This window comes from Hypanus sabinus, chromosome 26 (assembly GCF_030144855.1).
Source record: "Hypanus sabinus isolate sHypSab1 chromosome 26, sHypSab1.hap1, whole genome shotgun sequence".
Classification (NCBI taxonomy): domain Eukaryota; kingdom Metazoa; phylum Chordata; class Chondrichthyes; order Myliobatiformes; family Dasyatidae; genus Hypanus; species Hypanus sabinus.
Window position 1 is genome coordinate 5829917 of NC_082731.1, and position 19148 is coordinate 5849064.

The 19148-nt window shown below is 49.9% G+C and overlaps 1 protein-coding gene across 3 annotated transcripts in view; it reads right to left on the bottom strand.

Annotated features, from left to right (window-relative positions):
- Nucleotides 1-19148, bottom strand: part of LOC132381813 (MAP/microtubule affinity-regulating kinase 4-like) — a 309243-nt gene that overhangs the window by 15823 nt on the left and 274272 nt on the right. For all 3 annotated transcript variants that reach the window (XM_059951415.1, XM_059951417.1, XM_059951416.1), the window contains exons 8-9: nucleotides 15880-16116; nucleotides 14573-14692 (exon numbers count right to left, since the gene is read on the bottom strand). In XM_059951415.1, the coding sequence (XP_059807398.1) occupies nucleotides 14573-14692; nucleotides 15880-16116 (357 nt within the window). The remainder of the gene's footprint in view (nucleotides 1-14572; nucleotides 14693-15879; nucleotides 16117-19148) is intronic.

Genomic DNA, 19148 nt, shown 5'->3' on the forward strand with positions numbered 1-19148 from the left:
GCCCATTGAATCCATCCACTCATTCACACTAATCCTACATTCCAAGGAATGCGTACTGCTTCACTGATAACATCGCTTGATCAAACCCACGTACAGATTGCGCACCCTTTTAGTGAGTTCCCTTCTCTTCCAGTCATTTAAGAAAGGGATTATTAGCACTGGAAGCAAGAAATGATTCCCATGCCTGAGTCCTGGGGGGGGGGGGGAGGACTCTTTTAATTTTACTGCCCCTTTGCCCCTTCACTCCAAACATCTCAATTTCAACAACCCGTTTAGTTTGTATTCAGACGTACACTCAGTGGCCACTTTATTAGGTACAGGAGTGTAACTCGGTGTGACCTTCTGCTTCGAGGTTTGACACGTTGTGCGTTCAGAGATGCTCTTCTGCACACCACTGTTGTAACAAGAGTTTCTTTGTGATACCAAAAGCACGAAAATCTGCAGACGCCGGAAATCCAAAGCAACACACGCAGAATGCTGGAGGAATTCAGCAGGTCAGGTAACATCCACGGAAATGAACAGTCAATGTTTCGTGCTGAGCCCCTACTTCAGGGGAACGCTATTCCCCTTTCTCAGTTCCTTCGTCTCCACCGCATCTGACCCCGGATGAGCCTTTCCTTCTCAGGATATCAGAGACGTCCTCCTTCTTCCAAGACGAGGTTTCCCTTCCTCCACCATTAATGCCGCCCCCACTCCTCCATTTCCTGAACATCTGCACTCACCCCATCTTCCTTAACGGGTACAGTTCACTTTGTCCGTACATATCGCCGCACGAGCCTCTGCATCCAACACATCATTCTCCACAACTTCTGCCACCTCCGAAAGGATCCGACCACCCTCCCTCCTCCCTCCCAACCCCCTCTCTGCTTCCCACAGGGACCGCCCTCTTTCATTCCCATTCAAACAAATCGGTCCAGGGCTTCCTCTTCTGCTGTGATGAGGTCACCCTCTCAGGGGAGGAGCAACGTTCTGCCTGGGGAACCTCCAACCTGAGGGCATGAACATCGATTTCTCCCTCCACTGAAAAAACATCTCCCTCCCCTCCCCTCTCCCTCTATTCCGAACTCTGGCTTCTTACCGTCCCCTGTGTCCACTCCTCCTTCCTCCCCTATCAGATTCCTTCCTCACCAGCCCTTTATCTTTCCTACCCGCCCGGCTTCACCCGTCACCTTCCTTCCCATTCCCCCACCGTTTTATTCTGGCATCCTCCCCCTTTCTTCTCAATCCTCTATTTATTCACTTCCACGGATTCTGCCTGTTTGCCGAGTTCCTCCAGAATTTGTGTATTTATCTGAACTACTGTCAGTCCGGCCATTCCCCTCTGACCTGTCTCATTAACAAGGCATTTTTTACCCCAGAACTGCCACTCACTGAGTATTTTTTTGTTTCTCACACCATACTCAGTAAGCTCCAGAGATTGTTGTGTGTGAAAATCCCAGGAGACCAGCAGTTTCTGAGATACTCAGACCACCCCATCTGGCACCAACAATCATTCCATGGTCAAAGTCACTTCTATCACATTTCCTCCCCATTCTGATGTTTGGTCTGAACAACAACTGAACCTCTTGAGCACTCCAGTTGATTTTCCCAATCTACCTGCACATCGGAATGCCCAATGACTATCATCATATTGCCTGTTTGACATGCGTTTTCTATCTCCTGTTGCAAATTGTAGCCCACATGCCAGTTTGGAGGCTAGTATATCCCTCCCATCAGGGTCTTTTTATCCTTGCAGTTTCTTAACTCTACCCACAACAATTCTACATCTTCCGATCCTACATCACCTTTTCCTGTGGATTTGATTTCATCTGCTACTTACAAAGCCACGCCACCCCCTCTACCTGCCTGTCCTTTCCATACAAGGTATATCTTTGGATGTTAAGCTCCCAATTTCTTTCAGTCACAACTCAGTGATGCCCACAACGTCACACCTACTGATCTGTAATGGCGCTACCAGTTCATCTACCCTATTCCATGTACTGTATGCAAATATAACCCCCCCAGTCCTGTATTCGTCACCCTTTTCGATTCTATCCCAATGTTACACTGCAACTCATCTCACTGTAGCAAATCTGCCCCTTCATCTGCCTGTTACTGCAGCTCTCCAGTAGGTTGTTACCTCCCCACCACCCCCCCCAACAGTACTGAAAGTAGCATACTTATTATTGAGGTGAATGGCCACGGGGTGCCCAATTCCTTTCCCTCTCCTGTGGTCACCCAAGTTCCTGCCTCCTGCGCTTAATGACTCCTTGCCCGTAGCTCCAATCTATCACCCTTCCATGCTCCTGTATAGGTCGAAGGTCATCGGGCTGCCGCTCCAGATCCTTAACACGTCTCTGAGGAGCTGCAACTCGGTGCACCTGGTGCAGACCTGGTTATCCGGGAGGCTGGTCATCTCCCAGGATTCCCACATCCTACACACAGCCCCTGGAGCCACTCTCACTGCAGACTATGTACTGACAGAGAAAGAATGAAGAAATCAAGTTTATTGTCATTTAACGACATACATGTATGATCTATCTAGAAATGAAACAATGCTTCTCCGAACCAGGGTGTAACACACACAACAGACAACAGCAGGAAGGTAAGGATAAAATGTACAGATGAATCACACATAAATAACAAACTAAAGTGCATTAATATTAAATATTGTAAGGTATGGAACAATTAACCAGTGACACTTTGAATACAATGTGGCCGGGAGTTCAGAAGCTTAATGGCCTGAGGGAAGAAACTGTTTCCCATCCTGACTGTTTGTCTTTATGCATCGGAGTCTCCTGCCTGATGGTAGAGAGTCTGGATGCTGGACGGACGGGTGGGATCCTTGACAATACTAAGGGCCCTGTGTACGCACACCGCTCCTGATAACTGTCCCCGATGAATGGTAGGGAGACCCCTCTGATCCTCTCAGCTGTTCTCAGTCCGATGCTCCCGTACCAGGTGGGGATGCAACTTGTCAATGCGCTCCTGCACAACACAGTTCAGATGTGGCGGGAGCCTCGCTTGCCTCAGGAAGTGGAGGTGCTGCAGAGCCTTCTTGTCCAGGGAGGTGATACTAAGGGACCAGGTGAGATCATCAGTGAGGTGATCTCCCAGGAACTTGGTGCACAAACTCTCCCTATGGAGAAGCCAGAAGGGGAAGGTTTGCTGGTGTCCACACTGATTTCCTTTGTCTTCTCCGTTTTCAGGCTCAGGTTATTCTTCGCACACCAATCCACCAGCCCCTCCGCTTTATCTCTCTACTCCGTCTAGTCATTGTTCTTGATAAGGCCAACCACTGTTGTGTAATCTGCAAACTTGATAGGGTTACGAAGGTGAAGCAACTCTGAGGGGCCGAAGGGTAAAAAGTCGCCCCCTCCCTCCTTTATTGAGAATCGCAAGATCGCTATTATTTCGGGTCTGAGGAAATGAGAGAGAGAGACACCCAGAATACACAGGGTTTGGAATGTGTCCTGACCTCAGCGGAACGGAACCACTGATAACGGCCATGGTCTCTTGGAGAAGGAATTGCGTATTGAGTACCGTACTATTCATTGAAACCCCTCGGGGACAACCAGAGTGGGCTGGTTGAGGGATTGCATCATCCCAACCTGATTGACATTGGAGACCCCGTGAGTGAGGATAAAAGAGGGGTCTGGGGAACAACCCCTTTAGACGCACCAGGAGAAACGCTAGAAATCCCGTGACAGAGTATAATAGCGACAGCTGGTGGGGGGCTCGTGTGCGTCCTCCCTTTGCCTGGGGGTGGCGAGCTCATCACGGAAGAACGGTTTAGCTAAAGGAGAGGTCACACTTGAACGGCCATGACAACGAGACACCTGACGGACCGAAATCATAAAGGAAAGTCGGCAAGTTTTTCTCCAAATCTCTCTCTCTCTCTCCAACAATTGCAACACAGCAGTCCCCAACGGCTGCAGCCTGCATGAACTGAACGAACTATATATTTCCATCGGACAATACATTATCCTCTAGACAATGATAGAGCTTATTTCTTATTGATTATTATTATACCCGCACTTTTAGATTTAGTATTGACGATGTATATTATCTGTATATTTGCATTGATATTATTTTTGTGTATTTTTACTAATAAATACTGTTAAAAATAGAATCATCAGACTTCAACGGACATCTCTATCTTTGCTGGTAAGTGACCCAGTTACGGGGTTCGTAACAATAGAAACATAGAAAATAGGTGCAGGAGTAGGCCATTCGGCCCTTCGAGCCTGCACTGCCATTCAGTATGATCATGGCTGATCATCCAACTCAGAACCCTGAACCTGCTTTCTCTCCATACCCCCTGATCCCTTTAGCCACAAGGGCCATATCTAACTTCCTCTTAAATATAGCCAATGAACCGGCCTCCACTGCTTCCTGTGGCAGAGAATTCCACAGATTCACCACTCTCTGTGTGAAGAAGTTGTTCCTCATCTTGGTCCTAAAAGGCTTCCCCTTTACCCTTAAACTGTGAACCCTTGTTCTGGACTTCCCCAATATCGGAAACAATCTTCCTGCATCTAGCCTGTCCAATCTCTTTAGAATTTTATACATTTCAATAAGATCCCCCCTCAATCTTCTAAATTCTAGTGAGTATAAGCCTAGTCGATCTAGTCTTTCTTCATATGAAAGTCCTGCCATCCCAGGAATCAATCTGGTGAACCTTCTCTGTACTCCCTCTATGGCAAGAATCTCTTTCCTCAGATTAGGGGACCAAAACTGCACACAATATTCTAGGTGTGGTCTCACCAAGGCCTTGTACAACTGCTGTAGAACCTCCCTGCTCCTCTAATCAAATCCTTTTGCTATGAATGCCAACCATTTGCCTTTTTCACGGCCTGCTGTACCTGCATGCCCACCTTCAATGACTGGTGTACAATGACATCCAGGTCTCGTTGCATCTCCCCTTTTCCTAATCGGCCACCATTCAGATAATAATCTGTTTTCCTGTTCTTGCAACCAAAGTGGATAACCTCACATTTATCCATATTAAATTGCATCTGCTATGAATTTGCCCACTCACCTAACCTATCCAAGTCACCCTGCATCCTCTTAGCATCCTCCTCACAGCTAACACCACCGCCCAGCTTCGTGTCATCCACAAACTTGGAGATGCTGCATTTAATTCCCTCGTCTAAATCATTAATATATATTGTAAACAACTGGGGTCCCAGTGCTGAGCCTTGCGGTACCCCACTAGTCATTGCCTGCCATTGTGAAAAGGTCCCGTTTACTCCCACTCTTTGCTTCCTGTCTGCCAACCAATTCTCTATCCACATCAATACCATACCCCCAATACCGTGTGCTTTAAGTTTGCACACTAATCTCCTGTGTGGGACCTTGTCAAAAGCCTTTTGAAAATCTAAATATACCACATCCACTGGCTCTCCCCTATCCACTCTACTAGTTACATCTTCAAAAAATTCTATAAGATTCGTCAGACATGATTTTCCTTTCACAAATCCATGCTGACTTTGTCCAATGATTTCACCTCTTTCCAAATGTGCTGTTATCACATCTTTGATAACCAACTCTAGCATTTTCCCCACCACTGATGTCAGACTCACCGGTCTATAATTCCCCGGTTTCTCTCTCCCTCCTTTTTTGAAAAGTGGGGTTACATTAGCCACCCTCCAATCCTCAGGAACTAATCCAGAATTTAAGGAGTTTTGAAAAATTATCACTAATGCATCCACAATTTCTTGGGCTACTTCCTTAAGCACTCTGGATGCAGACCATCTGGCCCTGGGGAGTTATCTGCCTTTAATCCCTTCAATTTACCTAACACCACTTCCTTACTAACATGTATTTCCCTCAGTTCCGCCATCTCACTAGACCCTCGGTCCCTTACTATTTCCGGAAGATTATTTATGTCCTCCTTAGTGAAGACAGAACCAAAGTAGTTATTCAATTGGTCTGCCATGTCTTTGTTCCCTATGATCAATTCACCTGTTTCTGACTGTAAAGGACCTACATTTGTCTGGACCAATCTTTTTCTTTTTACATATCTATAAAAGCTATTACAGTCAGTTTGATGACACTGTTGAAGAAGAAGAAACTACCAGAAACTTACCTTGCCAAACCATTGTCACCAAAGCCTCTCTAATCTAACACTGGTCCACTCTAACAATAGCCACTCCACCTGTCCCTACCTTATTCTTATTTGCCCCTGCTAATAAATCGCGATTTGATTGGGCTCCCTGAATGCCCTATTCTAAAGGAAGGTTGACACAACCATTCTTGCAAGGGAAGGTCAAAGTCACCACAAAAGCAGAAGAGAGTGAATATAACAGCAAAAATCAGTGAGAGTTCAGAGGATTGGAGAGCTTTTAAAAACCACCAGAAGGCAACCAAACAAAACCACACAGATTGAAAGGATGAACATGAAGTCAGCTTGCCAAAAATATCAAAGAGGATACCAAAAGCTTTTTCACATATAAAGACTAAAAGACAGGCAGGAGAAGACAGATCATTGGAAAATGATGCCGGAGAGGTCGTAACGGGGGACAAGGAAACAAGGGGTGGATAAGTATTTGGCACCAGTCTTCACAGTGGAAGACAACAGGAGTATGCCAGATGTTTGAGAGTGCTGGGGCAGGTGTGGGTGAAGTTGCTATTACTGGGGAAGAGAAGCTGAAAAGTCTGAAGGTACATAAGACACCTGGACCGGATGGACTACACCCTGGGGTTCCGAAAGAGGGGGCTGAAGTGATTGTGGAGGCATTCGTCGAGGTTGTTCAAGAATCATGAGAGTCTGGCAAGGTCTAGGGCAACTGGAGAATTCACTTCACTCTTCAGGAAGGGAGTCAGCACACACAAAATGCAGGAGGAACTCAGCAGGCTGAGCAGCAAAATATGGAAAAAAGTACAGTTGACATTTCGGGCTGAGACCCTTCGACAGGGACGAAGACGCTGCCTGGCCTGCTGAGTTCCTCCAGCATTTTGTGTGTGTGTTGCTTCGATTTCCAGCATCTGCAGGTTTTCTCTTGTTTGTGATAAGAGAGGAAACTACAGACCTCAGCGGTTGGGAAGAAGTTGGAGTTAGTGATTAGGTCCCAGGGCGCTTGGAGGCACATGATAAAACAGGGCAAAGTCAGCACGGTTTCCTCAAGGGAAAGTCTTGCCTGACATATCGGTTGGGATTCTTTGAATCAGGATAGGGATGGTGAGTCCTTGGATATTCAGAAGGCATTTGACAAAATGCCACACATGAGACTGCTTAATAAGCTAAGAGCCCGTGGTATTACAGGAGAGATTCTAGCATGGATAGAGAATTGGCTGATTGGCAGGAGTCAAAGGGTGGCAATAAAGGGAGCCGGTGGTTGCCGGTGACTAGTGTTGGGACCACTTCTTTTTCAGTTATCTGTCAGTGATTTGGATGATGGAATTGATGGCTTGGTCACTAACTTATGGACGATATGAAGACAGGTGGAGGTGCAGGTAGTGCTGAGGAAGCAGGGAGTCAGCAGAAAGACTTGGACAGATTGGGAGAATGGACAAAGAAGTGGCAGATGAAATAAGATTTCAGGAAATATATGTTCGTGCACTTTGGCAGACAGAATAAAAGCATAGACCATTTTATAAATGGGTAGAAAATTCCAAAATCTGAGGTGTGAAGGTACTTGGGAGCCCTTGTGCAGGATTCTCTAACGGTTAATTTGCAGGTTGAGTCTGTGGTGAGGAAGGCAAGTGCAATGTTAGCATTCATTTCAAGAGGAATGGAATCTCAAAGCGAGGATGTAATGTTGAGGCTTCATAAGGAGGGTGTGCTGACATTGGAGAGGGGTCAGAGGAGGTTCATGAGAATGATTCCAGGAATGAAAGGGTTAATGGATGCGGAGTGCTTGAAGGCTCCAGGCCTGTACTCACTGGAATTTAGGAGAATGAGGGGGATCTCACTGAAATCTATTGAATACTGAAAGGCCTGGATAGAATAGATGTGGAGAGGATGTTTCCTGTAATGGAAGAGCCCAGGACCAGAGGACACTGCCTCAGAACAGAGGAACATCCATTCCGAACGGAGAGGAGGAGGAATTCCCTGAGCCAGAAGGCGGTGAATCTTTGGAAATCACTGCCACAGGTGGCCAGGTTCTGGGGTGTGTTTAAGAGAGGTTCTGGGGTGTGTTTAAGGCAGGTGCTGGGGTGTGTTTAAGGCAGGTTCTGGGGTGTGTTTAAGGCAGGTTCTGGGGTGTGTTTAAGGCAGGTTCTGGGGTGTGTTTAAGGCAGGTTCTGGGGTGTGTTTAAGGCAGGTTCTGGGGTGTGTTTAATGCAGGTGCTGGGGTGTGTTTAAGGCAGGTTCTGGGGTGTGTTTAATGCAGGTTCTGGGGTGTGTTTAAGGCAGGTGCTGGGGTGTGTTTAAGGCAGGTTCTGGGGTGTGTTTAATGCAGGTTCTGGGGTGTGTTTAAGGCAGGGGCTGGGGTGTGTTTAAAGCAGGTTCTGGGGTGTGTTTAAAGCAGGTTCTGGGGTGTGTTTAAGGCAGGTGCTGGGGTGTGTTTAAGGCAGGTTCTGGGGTGTGTTTAATGCAGGTTCTGGGGTGTGTTTAAGGCAGGTGCTGGGGTGTGTTTAAGGCAGGTGATGGGGTGTGTTTAAGGCAGGTGATGGGGTGTGTTTAAAGCAGGTTCTGGGGTGTGTTTAAGGCAGGTTCTGGGGTGTGTTTAAGGCAGGTTCTGGGGTGTGTTTAAGGCAGGTGCTGGGGTGTGTTTAAGGCAGGTGCTGGGGTGTGTTTAAGGCAGGTGGGGTGTGTTTAAGGCAGGTGATGGGGTGTGTTTAAAGCAGGTTCTGGGGTGTGTTTAAGGCAGGTTCTGGGGTGTGTTTAAGGCAGGTTCTGGGGTGTGTTTAAGGCAGGTGCTGGGGTGTGTTTAAGGCAGGTGATGGGGTGTGTTTAAGGCAGGTGATGGGGTGTGTTTAAAGCAGGTTCTGGGGTGTGTTTAAGGCAGGTTCTGGGGTGTGTTTAAGGCAGGTTCTGGGGTGTGTTTAAGGCAGGTTCTGGGGTGTGTTTAAGGCAGGTTCTGGGGTGTGTTTAAGGCAGGTTCTGGGGTGTGTTTAAGGCAGGTTCTGGGGTGTGTTTAAGGCAGGTTCTGGGGTGTGTTTAAGGCAGGTTCTGGGGTGTGTTTAAAGCAGGTTCTGGGGTGTGTTTAAGGCAGGTTCTGGGGTGTGTTTAAGGCAGGTTCTGAGGTGTGTTTAAGACAGGTTCTGGGGTGTGTTTAAGGCAGGTGATGGGGTGTGTTTAAGGCAGGTTCTGAGGTGTGTTTAAGACAGGTTCTGGGGTGTGTTTAAGGCAGGTTCTGGGGTGTGTTTAAGGCAGGTGATGGGGTGTGTTTAAGGCAGGTTCTGGGGTGTGTTTAATGCAGGTGCTGGGGTGTGTTTAAGGCAGGTTCTGGGGTGTGTTTAAAGCAGGTTCTGGGGTGTGTTTAAGGCAGGTGCTGGGGTGTGTTTAAGGCAGGTGCTGGGGTGTGTTTAAGGCAGGTTCTGGGGTGTGTTTAATGCAGGTGCTGGGGTGTGTTTAAGGCAGGTTCTGGGGTGTGTTTAAAGCAGGTTCTGGGGTGTGTTTAAGGCAGGTGCTGGGGTGTGTTTAAGGCAGGTGCTGGGGTGTGTTTAAGGCAGGTTCTGGGGTGTGTTTAAAGCAGGTGATGGGGTGTGTTTAAGGCAGGTTCTGGGGTGTGTTTAATGCAGGTGCTGGGGTGTGTTTAAGGCAGGTTCTGGGGTGTGTTTAAAGCAGGTTCTGGGGTGTGTTTAAGGCAGGTGCTGGGGTGTGTTTAAGGCAGGTGCTGGGGTGTGTTTAAGGCAGGTTCTGGGGTGTGTTTAAAGCAGGTTCTGGGGTGTGTTTAAGGCAGGTTCTGGGGTGTGTTTAAAGCAGGTTCTGGGGTGTGTTTAAGGCAGGTTCTGGGGTGTGTTTAAGGCAGGTTCTGGGGTGTGTTTAATGCAGGTGCTGGGGTGTGTTTAAAGCAGGTTCTGGGGTGTGTTTAAGGCAGGTTCTGGGGTGTGTTTAAGGCAGGTTCTGGGGTGTGTTTAAGGCAGGTTCTGGGGTGTGTTTAAGGCAGGTTCTGGGGTGTGTTTAAGGCAGGTTCTGGGGTGTGTTTAAGGCAGGTTCTGGGGTGTGTTTAAGGCAGGTTCTGGGGTGTGTTTAAAGCAGGTTCTGGGGTGTGTTTAAGGCAGGTTCTGGGGTGTGTTTAAGGCAGGTTCTGAGGTGTGTTTAAGACAGGTTCTGGGGTGTGTTTAAGGCAGGTGATGGGGTGTGTTTAAGGCAGGTTCTGAGGTGTGTTTAAGACAGGTTCTGGGGTGTGTTTAAGGCAGGTTCTGGGGTGTGTTTAAGGCAGGTGATGGGGTGTGTTTAAGGCAGGTTCTGGGGTGTGTTTAATGCAGGTGCTGGGGTGTGTTTAAGGCAGGTTCTGGGGTGTGTTTAAAGCAGGTTCTGGGGTGTGTTTAAGGCAGGTGCTGGGGTGTGTTTAAGGCAGGTGCTGGGGTGTGTTTAAGGCAGGTTCTGGGGTGTGTTTAAAGCAGGTTCTGGGGTGTGTTTAAGGCAGGTTCTGGGGTGTGTTTAAAGCAGGTTCTGGGGTGTGTTTAAGGCAGGTTCTGGGGTGTGTTTAAGGCAGGTTCTGGGGTGTGTTTAATGCAGGTGCTGGGGTGTGTTTAAAGCAGGTTCTGGGGTGTGTTTAAGGCAGGTTCTGGGGTGTGTTTAAAGCAGGTTCTGGGGTGTGTTTAAGGCAGGTTCTGGGGTGTGTTTAAGGCAGGTGCTGGGGTGTGTTTAAGGCAGGTTCTGGGGTGTGTTTAAGGCAGGTGCTGGGGTGTGTTTAAGGCAGGTTCTAGGGTGTGTTTAAGGCAGGTGCTGGGGTGTGTTTAAGACAGGTTCTGGGGTGTGTTTAAGGCAGGTTCTGGGGTGTGTTTAAGGCAGGTTCTGGGGTGTGTTTAAGGCAGGGGCTGGGGTGTATTTAAGGCAGGTGCTGGGGTGTGTTTAAGGCAGGTGCTGGGTTGTGTTTAAGCAGGTTCTGGGGTGTGTTTAAAGCAGGTTCTGGGGTGTATTTAAGGCAGGTGATGGGTTGTGTTTAAGCAGGTTTTGGGGTGTGTTTAAGGCAGGTTCTGGGGTGTGTTTAAGGCAGGTTCTGGGGTGTGTTTAAGGCAGGTGCTGGGGTGTGTTTAAGGCAGGTGATGGGGTGTGTTTAAGGCAGGTGATGGGGTGTGTTTAAAGCAGGTTCTGGGGTGTGTTTAAGGCAGGTTCTGGGGTGTGTTTAAGGCAGGTTCTGGGGTGTGTTTAAGGCAGGTTCTGGGGTGTGTTTAAGGCAGGTTCTGGGGTGTGTTTAAGGCAGGTTCTGGGGTGTGTTTAAGGCAGGTTCTGGGGTGTGTTTAAGGCAGGTTCTGGGGTGTGTTTAAGGCAGGTTCTGGGGTGTGTTTAAAGCAGGTTCTGGGGTGTGTTTAAGGCAGGTTCTGGGGTGTGTTTAAGGCAGGTTCTGGGGTGTGTTTAAGGCAGGTTCTGGGGTGTGTTTAAGGCAGGTTCTGAGGTGTGTTTAAGACAGGTTCTGGGGTGTGTTTAAGGCAGGTTCTGGGGTGTGTTTAAGGCAGGTTCTGAGGTGTGTTTAAGACAGGTTCTGGGGTGTGTTTAAGGCAGGTTCTGGGGTGTGTTTAAGGCAGGTTCTGAGGTGTGTTTAAGACAGGTTCTGGGGTGTGTTTAAGGCAGGTTCTGGGGTGTGTTTAAGGCAGTTTCTGGGGTGTGTTAAGGCAGGTGCTGGGGTGTGTTTAAGGCAGGTGATGGGGTGTGTTTAAGGCAGGTGATGGGGTGTGTTTAAGGCAGGTTCTGGGGTGTGTTTAATGCAGGTGCTGGGGTGTGTTTAAGGCAGGTTCTGGGGTGTGTTTAAAGCAGGTTCTGGGGTGTGTTTAAGGCAGGTGCTGGGGTGTGTTTAAGGCAGGTGCTGGGGTGTGTTTAAGGCAGGTTCTGGGGTGTGTTTAAAGCAGGTTCTGGGGTGTGTTTAAGGCAGGTTCTGGGGTGTGTTTAAAGCAGGTTCTGGGGTGTGTTTAAGGCAGGTTCTGGGGTGTGTTTAAGGCAGGTTCTGGGGTGTGTTTAATGCAGGTGCTGGGGTGTGTTTAAAGCAGGTTCTGGGGTGTGTTTAAGGCAGGTTCTGGGGTGTGTTTAAGGCAGGTGCTGGGGTGTGTTTAAGGCAGGTTCTGGGGTGTGTTTAAGGCAGGTGCTGGGGTGTGTTTAAGGCAGGTTCTAGGGTGTGTTTAAGGCAGGTGCTGGGGTGTGTTTAAGACAGGTTCTGGGGTGTGTTTAAGGCAGGTTCTGGGGTGTGTTTAAGGCAGGTTCTGGGGTGTGTTTAAGGCAGGGGCTGGGGTGTGTTTAAGGCAGGTTCTGGGGTGTGTTTAAGGCAGGTGCTGGGGTGTGTTTAAGGCAGGTTCTGGGGTGTGTTTAAGGCAGGTTCTGGGGTGTGTTTAAGGCAGGTTCTGGGGTGTGTTTAAGGCAGGTGCTGGGGTGTGTTTAAGGCAGGTTCTGGGGTGTGTTTAAGGCAGGTGCTGGGGTGTGTTTAAGACAGGTTCTGGGGTGTGTTTAAGGCAGGTTCTGGGGTGTGTTTAAGGCAGGTTCTGGGGTGTGTTTAAGGCAGGTTCTGGGGTGTGTTTAAGGCAGGATCTGGGGTGTGTTTAAGGCAGGTTCTGGGGTGTGTTTAATGCAGGTGCTGGGGTGTGTTTAAGGCAGGTTCTGGGGTGTGTTTAAGACAGGTTCTGAGGTGTGTTTAAGGCAGGTGCTGGGGTGTGTTCAAGGCAGGTTCTGGGGTGTGTTTAAGGCAGGTTCTGGGGTGTATTTAAGGCAGGTGCTGGGGTGTGTTTAAGGCAGGTGCTGGGTTGTGTTTAAGCAGGTTCTGGGGTGTGTTTAAAGCAGGTTCTGGGTTGTATTTAAGGCAGGTGATGGGTTGTGTTTAAGCAGGTTTTGGGGTGTGTTTAAAGCAGGTGCTGGGTGTGTTTAAGGCTGGTTCTGGGGTGTGTTTAAGGCAGGTTCTGGGGTGTGTTTAATGCAGGTGCTGGGGTGTGTTTAAGGCAGGTTCTGGGGTGTGTTTAAAGCAGGTTCTGGGGTGTGTTTAAGGCAGGTTCTGGGGTGTGTTTAAGGCAGGTGCTGGGGTGTGTTTAAGGCAGGTGCTGGGGTGTGTTTAAGGCAGGTTCTGGGGTGTGTTTAAGGCAGGTTCTGGGGTGTGCTTAAAGCAGGTGCTGGGGTGTATTTAAGACAGAGGTTGACAGGTTCATTAACTGGGGTGTGAAGTTTTACAGGGAGCAGGAGAAAGGGGTTGCGAGGGAAATAGATCAGCCATCATATAATGGTGGAGGAGAATTGATGGGCTGTGTGGTCTATTTCTGCTGCTTTCTCTTATGGCCTTATGTCTGGGTGCTCTGACGCATTGAGTTGCTGCCACACGGTTGGTTGAGTAGATATTTATGTCAGCGATGTGTACAGGAAACCGGGCGACACTTGCCGTCTGCCCCAAGCACAATTGTCACTGGTTTGATTTGATTTGAGATGCATTTCACTGGTTGTTTTGATGTTCATGGGGAAAATAAATCTAATGAGCTAAAGAAAGGGCTGTTTCTGCCAGTGCAGGTTCTTGAACTGACCTGAAACACTCTCCTTGTTCCAATGTTGTTGTTTACCTTGCCTTGTTAGTCTTGTATAATATATGTTAATTTATGTCTAATGTATGCTAATTTAAGTTGATGTAATTTACATAATTTATATTACAGTGCTGCTGTGGAAAAAGACTCATTTTCATTTATGCCCTGTGTAAACATGCCTACGGCAACAAACGAACTCTGAACCTCCCTAAGTCAAAAAAATTAAAGTTGATTTTGTTGCCTTATGTACAATATCAAGTTTAAGTTTAATTATTATTCGACCATACACACATATATAGCTGGACGAAAGAACAATTGTCCAGCGCGAGGTGCCAAACACAGTAATCCCTACCTGTCCAGGTGTAGTGAAAATCATACATGCATCACGGTCACATAGCCACACAACGCACAAAAAAACAGGAACCTAAACGATACATGACTTCTTCAGCAAGTAACACAATTATAAGAACAGAAACAAAGTCCGTTTCAGTGCAGGGTGATCAAAGAGCTGCTAAACTGCAGTGAGTGGGGGTCTGGCTCGCCGGCTGAAGAACAGAATGATCAAAGGGAGGTGGCTGGGCTTGAACCTGATGGTGTGGGACTTCAGGCCTCTTGCACTATGGGAGCTGTGAGAAGATGGCGCGGCCTGGATGGTGAGGGTCTGTGATGAAGGGTGTTGCCTTCCTTTCGCGGCCGCACTGTAAAACTCCTGTTGGTCGCTGGCGTTGAATCTGATCCTGCTGGGGAGGAATGTGTCCAGGATGCTTTGGGCTGCCTCTGCGTTCTGCTCGCCTTGCCCGGGGGCTGTCACATTACACCCTGCGTCCTGTTTCCTTTGCCCTAGCTCGACGCATGGAATGACCTGTCTGGAAGGCACGCAAGCAAATGCGTTTCTCTGCAGCTCGTTCTACGCGACACCGTAAGCCGGCACCAGTACATCCCTACAAGTCGGGAAGAGGTCAGCAGAGTTTCGTTTGGTGTGCCTTACCTCCAGGGTGCCTCTCTTGGCCGGGTTGAGCACCAGGAAGCGTTTGAGGATGTTCTCGCAGTCAGTGGACATGTAGAAGGGGACGCGGTACTTCCCCCGGAGCACCCGCTCCCTCAGCTCCTGAGGAGACAAGAATAGAGAGGCTGAACCCTTGACACGAGGGCCCGTTCCTGGGCTGCGTGAGGGTTGTTTGTGGGATCTTGCTGGGCATTTGATTTCGTGCAGCGGGACTGGGGTCGCACTCCAGAAAGGAAGGTGAGAGGTGCAAAGGAAACGCAGATCCCTCCTCTCCGGCATCAGCCTTAGCGATGTGGGGAAACAGCCCAGTTCCCAGCTCCATTACACCACAGTTAAACAGGCATGGCATCGAGGGATAGGGACCTAATGTGGGCAAGTGAGCTGGCATGGATTTGATGGGCTGAAGTGCCTGTTTCTGTAATAACTCTATGACACGAAGGCTTGGATGTGGAGAGGGTGTTACCTGTAAGTTCAGTAAACTTATTAGCAAAGAACACACAGGTCAACATTAACTTCTTGCAGGTATAGTTAATAAATCCAATAACCATAACAGAATCAATGAATGAAAATAACGTGCTATCAATGAAAGACTGCAGCAAAAGGGTGGGCAATCCGTGTGCAAAAGACAACAGACAGAAAATACAAAGGAAAGAAAGTGGGCGAGTCTAAGAGCAGAAGGCATAGTCTCAGAACAGAGATGAGGAGTATTTTCTTTAGCCGGAGGGTGGTGAAGCTGTGGTATTCATAGCTACAGGTTGCTGTGGAGGCCAAGCTTTTGGGCATATTTAAAGTGGAGGTTGAAAGGTTCTTGATTAGTCAGGGCATCAAAGGAGTGAGGTTGTGGGGGGGGGGAATAAATCAGCCACAATAAAATGGCAGAGCAGAATCGATGGGCCGAATGGCCCAATTCTGCTCCTATCTCTCGTTTACCCTAATCTCGTTATATTCTCCCCATGCTCCCATCAACTCCCCCCTCCCTAAACCCCTCACCCACATGCTGAGGTAACTTACAGCGGCTGATGAATCACACGGCTGGTGGAGGAGACCGGAGCACGGGGAAAATGCACGTGGTTACAGGGAGAGTGGGCCTACTCCCTACAGGCAGCAGAGTGAGACGGAGCTTCACCTCTCCTCTCTCTCCCCTCTCCAACCTCACTCCACCCTCAGTACTACCGGTTATACCGGCTTTCCCGGACGGGGCTAGTGGTGTGAGCGAGGTGCACAGTGAGGGAAGGGAGGCTAGCGGGCCCTCGAACCCAAATGCCCGCCACATGGGCTCCATGTCGCACCTTCAGGTTCTGGCCATCGAAGGGCAGCGATCCGCTGACCAGTGTGTAGAGGATGACCCCCAGGCTCCAGATGTCCACCTCTGGACCGTCGTACTTCTTGCCCTGAAAGAGCTCGGGGGCAGCGTACGGGGGGCTCCCGCAGAAGGTGTCCAGCTTGCTGCCATACTGAAACTCGTTACTGAAGCCAAAGTCCGCGATCTTGATGTTGCAGTCGGCATCCAGGAGAAGGTTCTCAGCCTGGGCAGGGGTAGGGCCAAGGGAGGGGAGGAGAGGCGAGGGAGGGTAAAGAGAGGAGAGAGGTGAGGGGAGGGATAAGGGGAGGGGGAAGGGAGGGTGGAGGAGGGTTGAAGGGAGGCATGGGGAGGGGCGATGGGAGGGGATGGGGGAATGGGCAAGGGAGGGGAGGGGAGTGATGAGGGGAGGATGAGGGAGGGGAGGGGAGGGGAGCAATAGAGAAGCAAGGAGGGATTGAGGGAGGAGTGGTGAGGTATGAGCAGGAGGAGGTAAGATTGGAGGAGCGGAGAAGGGGTAGGAGGGAGGAGGGACAGGAGGAATGGGAAACAAATTAGCTTTAAATGTCCTCGCTTGATGAATTCGCACCTGAGACACTGCTGGCAAAGCCACGGCCACCCTGCGGGGTCCTTACTCGATCCTGGTCCCTGGCGACTTCGTTCACCGAGATACGTTACAACGTCTGGCATTTCGATACCAACTCAAACAATGAACAAAAACAATCCAGGCACCTCAGCACTCTGCTATAAGTCCAAGCATCACACACACAAAATGCCAGAGGAACATCTCGAGCGTCTGCAGAATTTCTTCTGTCTTCGAATCTGAATCTCTGAGTACATGGGGAGAGGGGTTCAACCGATCATGTTTGAAAGGGGGTTGGAGAGGTTTGGAGAAGCGATTACAGAGCTTAGCACACGGGGCCAGTGGACTGACAGAATCTGGGGAAAGAAGTTGTCCAGAGCTGGTGAGGCTGCCACAAGATCTGTTCATTCACCGACCTGTCTAAGGGTTGAGGTGGGCAGGGAAATATTTACCATCACCATCCGAGGTCACGTTTCCAACCCTGCAGGCTGCATAATGGTTAGTGCAATGCCTCAGAGCTGCCGTGATCACAGACTGGTGCTCGATTCCTCCTGCTGCCTGGAAGGAGCTAGTATCCTCGGACCATGCTGGTCCGTCCGGAAATTTCACGGTACGCTTTGATGTACAAGTGAGAAATACACTCAGCGGTCACTTTATTAGGTACAGGAAAGCACAGATGCTCTTCTGCACACCACTGTTGTGGCTATTTGAGTTCCTCGTCAGCGTGAACCAGACTGACCACTCTCCTCTGACCTCTCTCATTACCAAGGCGTTCTCATCCACAGAACTGCCACTCACTGGATGTTTTTTGTTTTTCTCACTATTCTCTGTAAACTCGAGGGCCTGGTGTGTGAAAAACCCCAGGAAATCAGGAATTTCTACACCAACAATCATTCCACAGTCACTCTGATCACATTCTGATGTTCGGTCTGAGCAACAACTGAACCTCTTGACCACGTCTGCGTGCTTTTATGCACTGAGTTGCTGCCACATGATCGGCTGATTAGCAATTTGCACTAGTGAACAGACGTACCTAATAAAGTGGCCACGAGCGTAAAGCTACCTGTTAAATCTTTTTTCTAAGGTTGTGTGGCTTCGTGTTCTGGGAGTGAGATGCCTTCGTCCGTGCAGAGCATTAAGCCTAAAGAGAAAACCCCCACCCTTACCATCAAAACAGCATGGGGGGTGGGGTTCTCCTAATCCTGTCACCTTCGGCTACGTGCCCCAAAAAACATGCAAGACACTTTCACGCTCACGATGCTCCCTACGGGATCTTTCTGCACACAACTGGGCCGGGGCAGGAGAGCTCCGCTGGGTGCCAAGGGTGGAGTATTGCTGGCCTGCATCTCGCTCGGTAAGGGGGTCAGTGACTGGGGGTGGTTCAAGGGGGGAGTATTGCTGGCCTGCATCTCGCTCAGTAAGGGGGTCAGTGACTGGAGGTGGTTCAAGGGGGGAGTATTGCTGGCCTGCATCTCGCTCGGTAAGGGGGTCAGTGACGGGGTGGTTCAAGGGGGGAGTATTGCTGGCCTGCATCTCGCTCGGTAAGGGGGTCAGTGACTGGAGGTGGTTCAAGGGGGGAGTATTGCTGGCCTGCATCTCGCTCGGTAAGGGGGTCAGTGACTGGAGGTGGTTCAAGGGGGGAGTATTGCTGGCCTGCATCTCGCTCGGTAAGGGGGTCAGTGACTGGAGGTGGTTCAAGGGGGGAGTATTGCTGGCCTGCATCTCGCTCGGTAAGGGGGTCAGTGACTGGGGGTGGTTCAAAGGGGGAGTTTTGCTGGCCTGCATCTCGCTCGGTAAGGGGGTCAGTGACTGGGGGTGGTTCAAGGGGGGAGTATTGCTGGCCTGCATCTCGCTCGGTAAGGGGGTCAGTGACTGGGGGTGGTTCAAGGGGGGAGTATTGCTGGCCTGCATCTCGCTCGGTAAGGGGGTCAGTGACTGGAGGTGGCTCAAGGGTGAGGTATTGCTGGCCTGCATCTCGCTCGGTAAGGGGGTCAGTGACTGGGGGTGGTTCAAGGGTGAGGTTTTGCTGGCCTGCATCTCGCTCGGTAAGGGGGTCAGTGACTGGAGGTGGTTCAAGGGGGGAGTATTGCTGGCCTGCATCTCGCTCGGTAAGGGGGTCAGTGACTGGGGGTGGTTCAAGGGGGGAGTATTGCTGGCCTGCATCTCGCTCGGTAAGGGGGTCAGTGACTGGGGGTGGTTCAAGGGGGGAGTATTGCTGGCCTGCATCTCGCTCGGTAAGGGGGTCAGTGACTGGAGGTGGTTCAAGGGTGAGGTATTGCTGGCCTGCATCTCGCTCGGTAAGGGGGTCAGTGACTGGGGGTGGTTCAAGGGTGAGGTATTGCTGGCCTGCATCTCGCTCGGTAAGGGGGTCAGTGACTGGAGGTGGCTCAAGGGTGGAGTATTGCTGGCCTGCATCTCGCTCGGTAAGGGGGTCAGTGACTGGGGGTGGTTCAAGGGGGGAGTATTGCTGGCCTGCATCTCGCTCGGTAAGGGGGTCAGTGACTGGAGGTGGTTCAAGGGGGGAGTATTGCTGGCCTGCATCTCGCTCGGTAAGGGGGTCAGTGACTGGAGGTGGTTCAAGGGGGGAGTATTGCTGGCCTGCATCTCGCTCGGTAAGGGGGTCAGTGACTGGAGGTGGTTCAAGGGGGGAGTATTGCTGGCCTGCATCTCGCTCG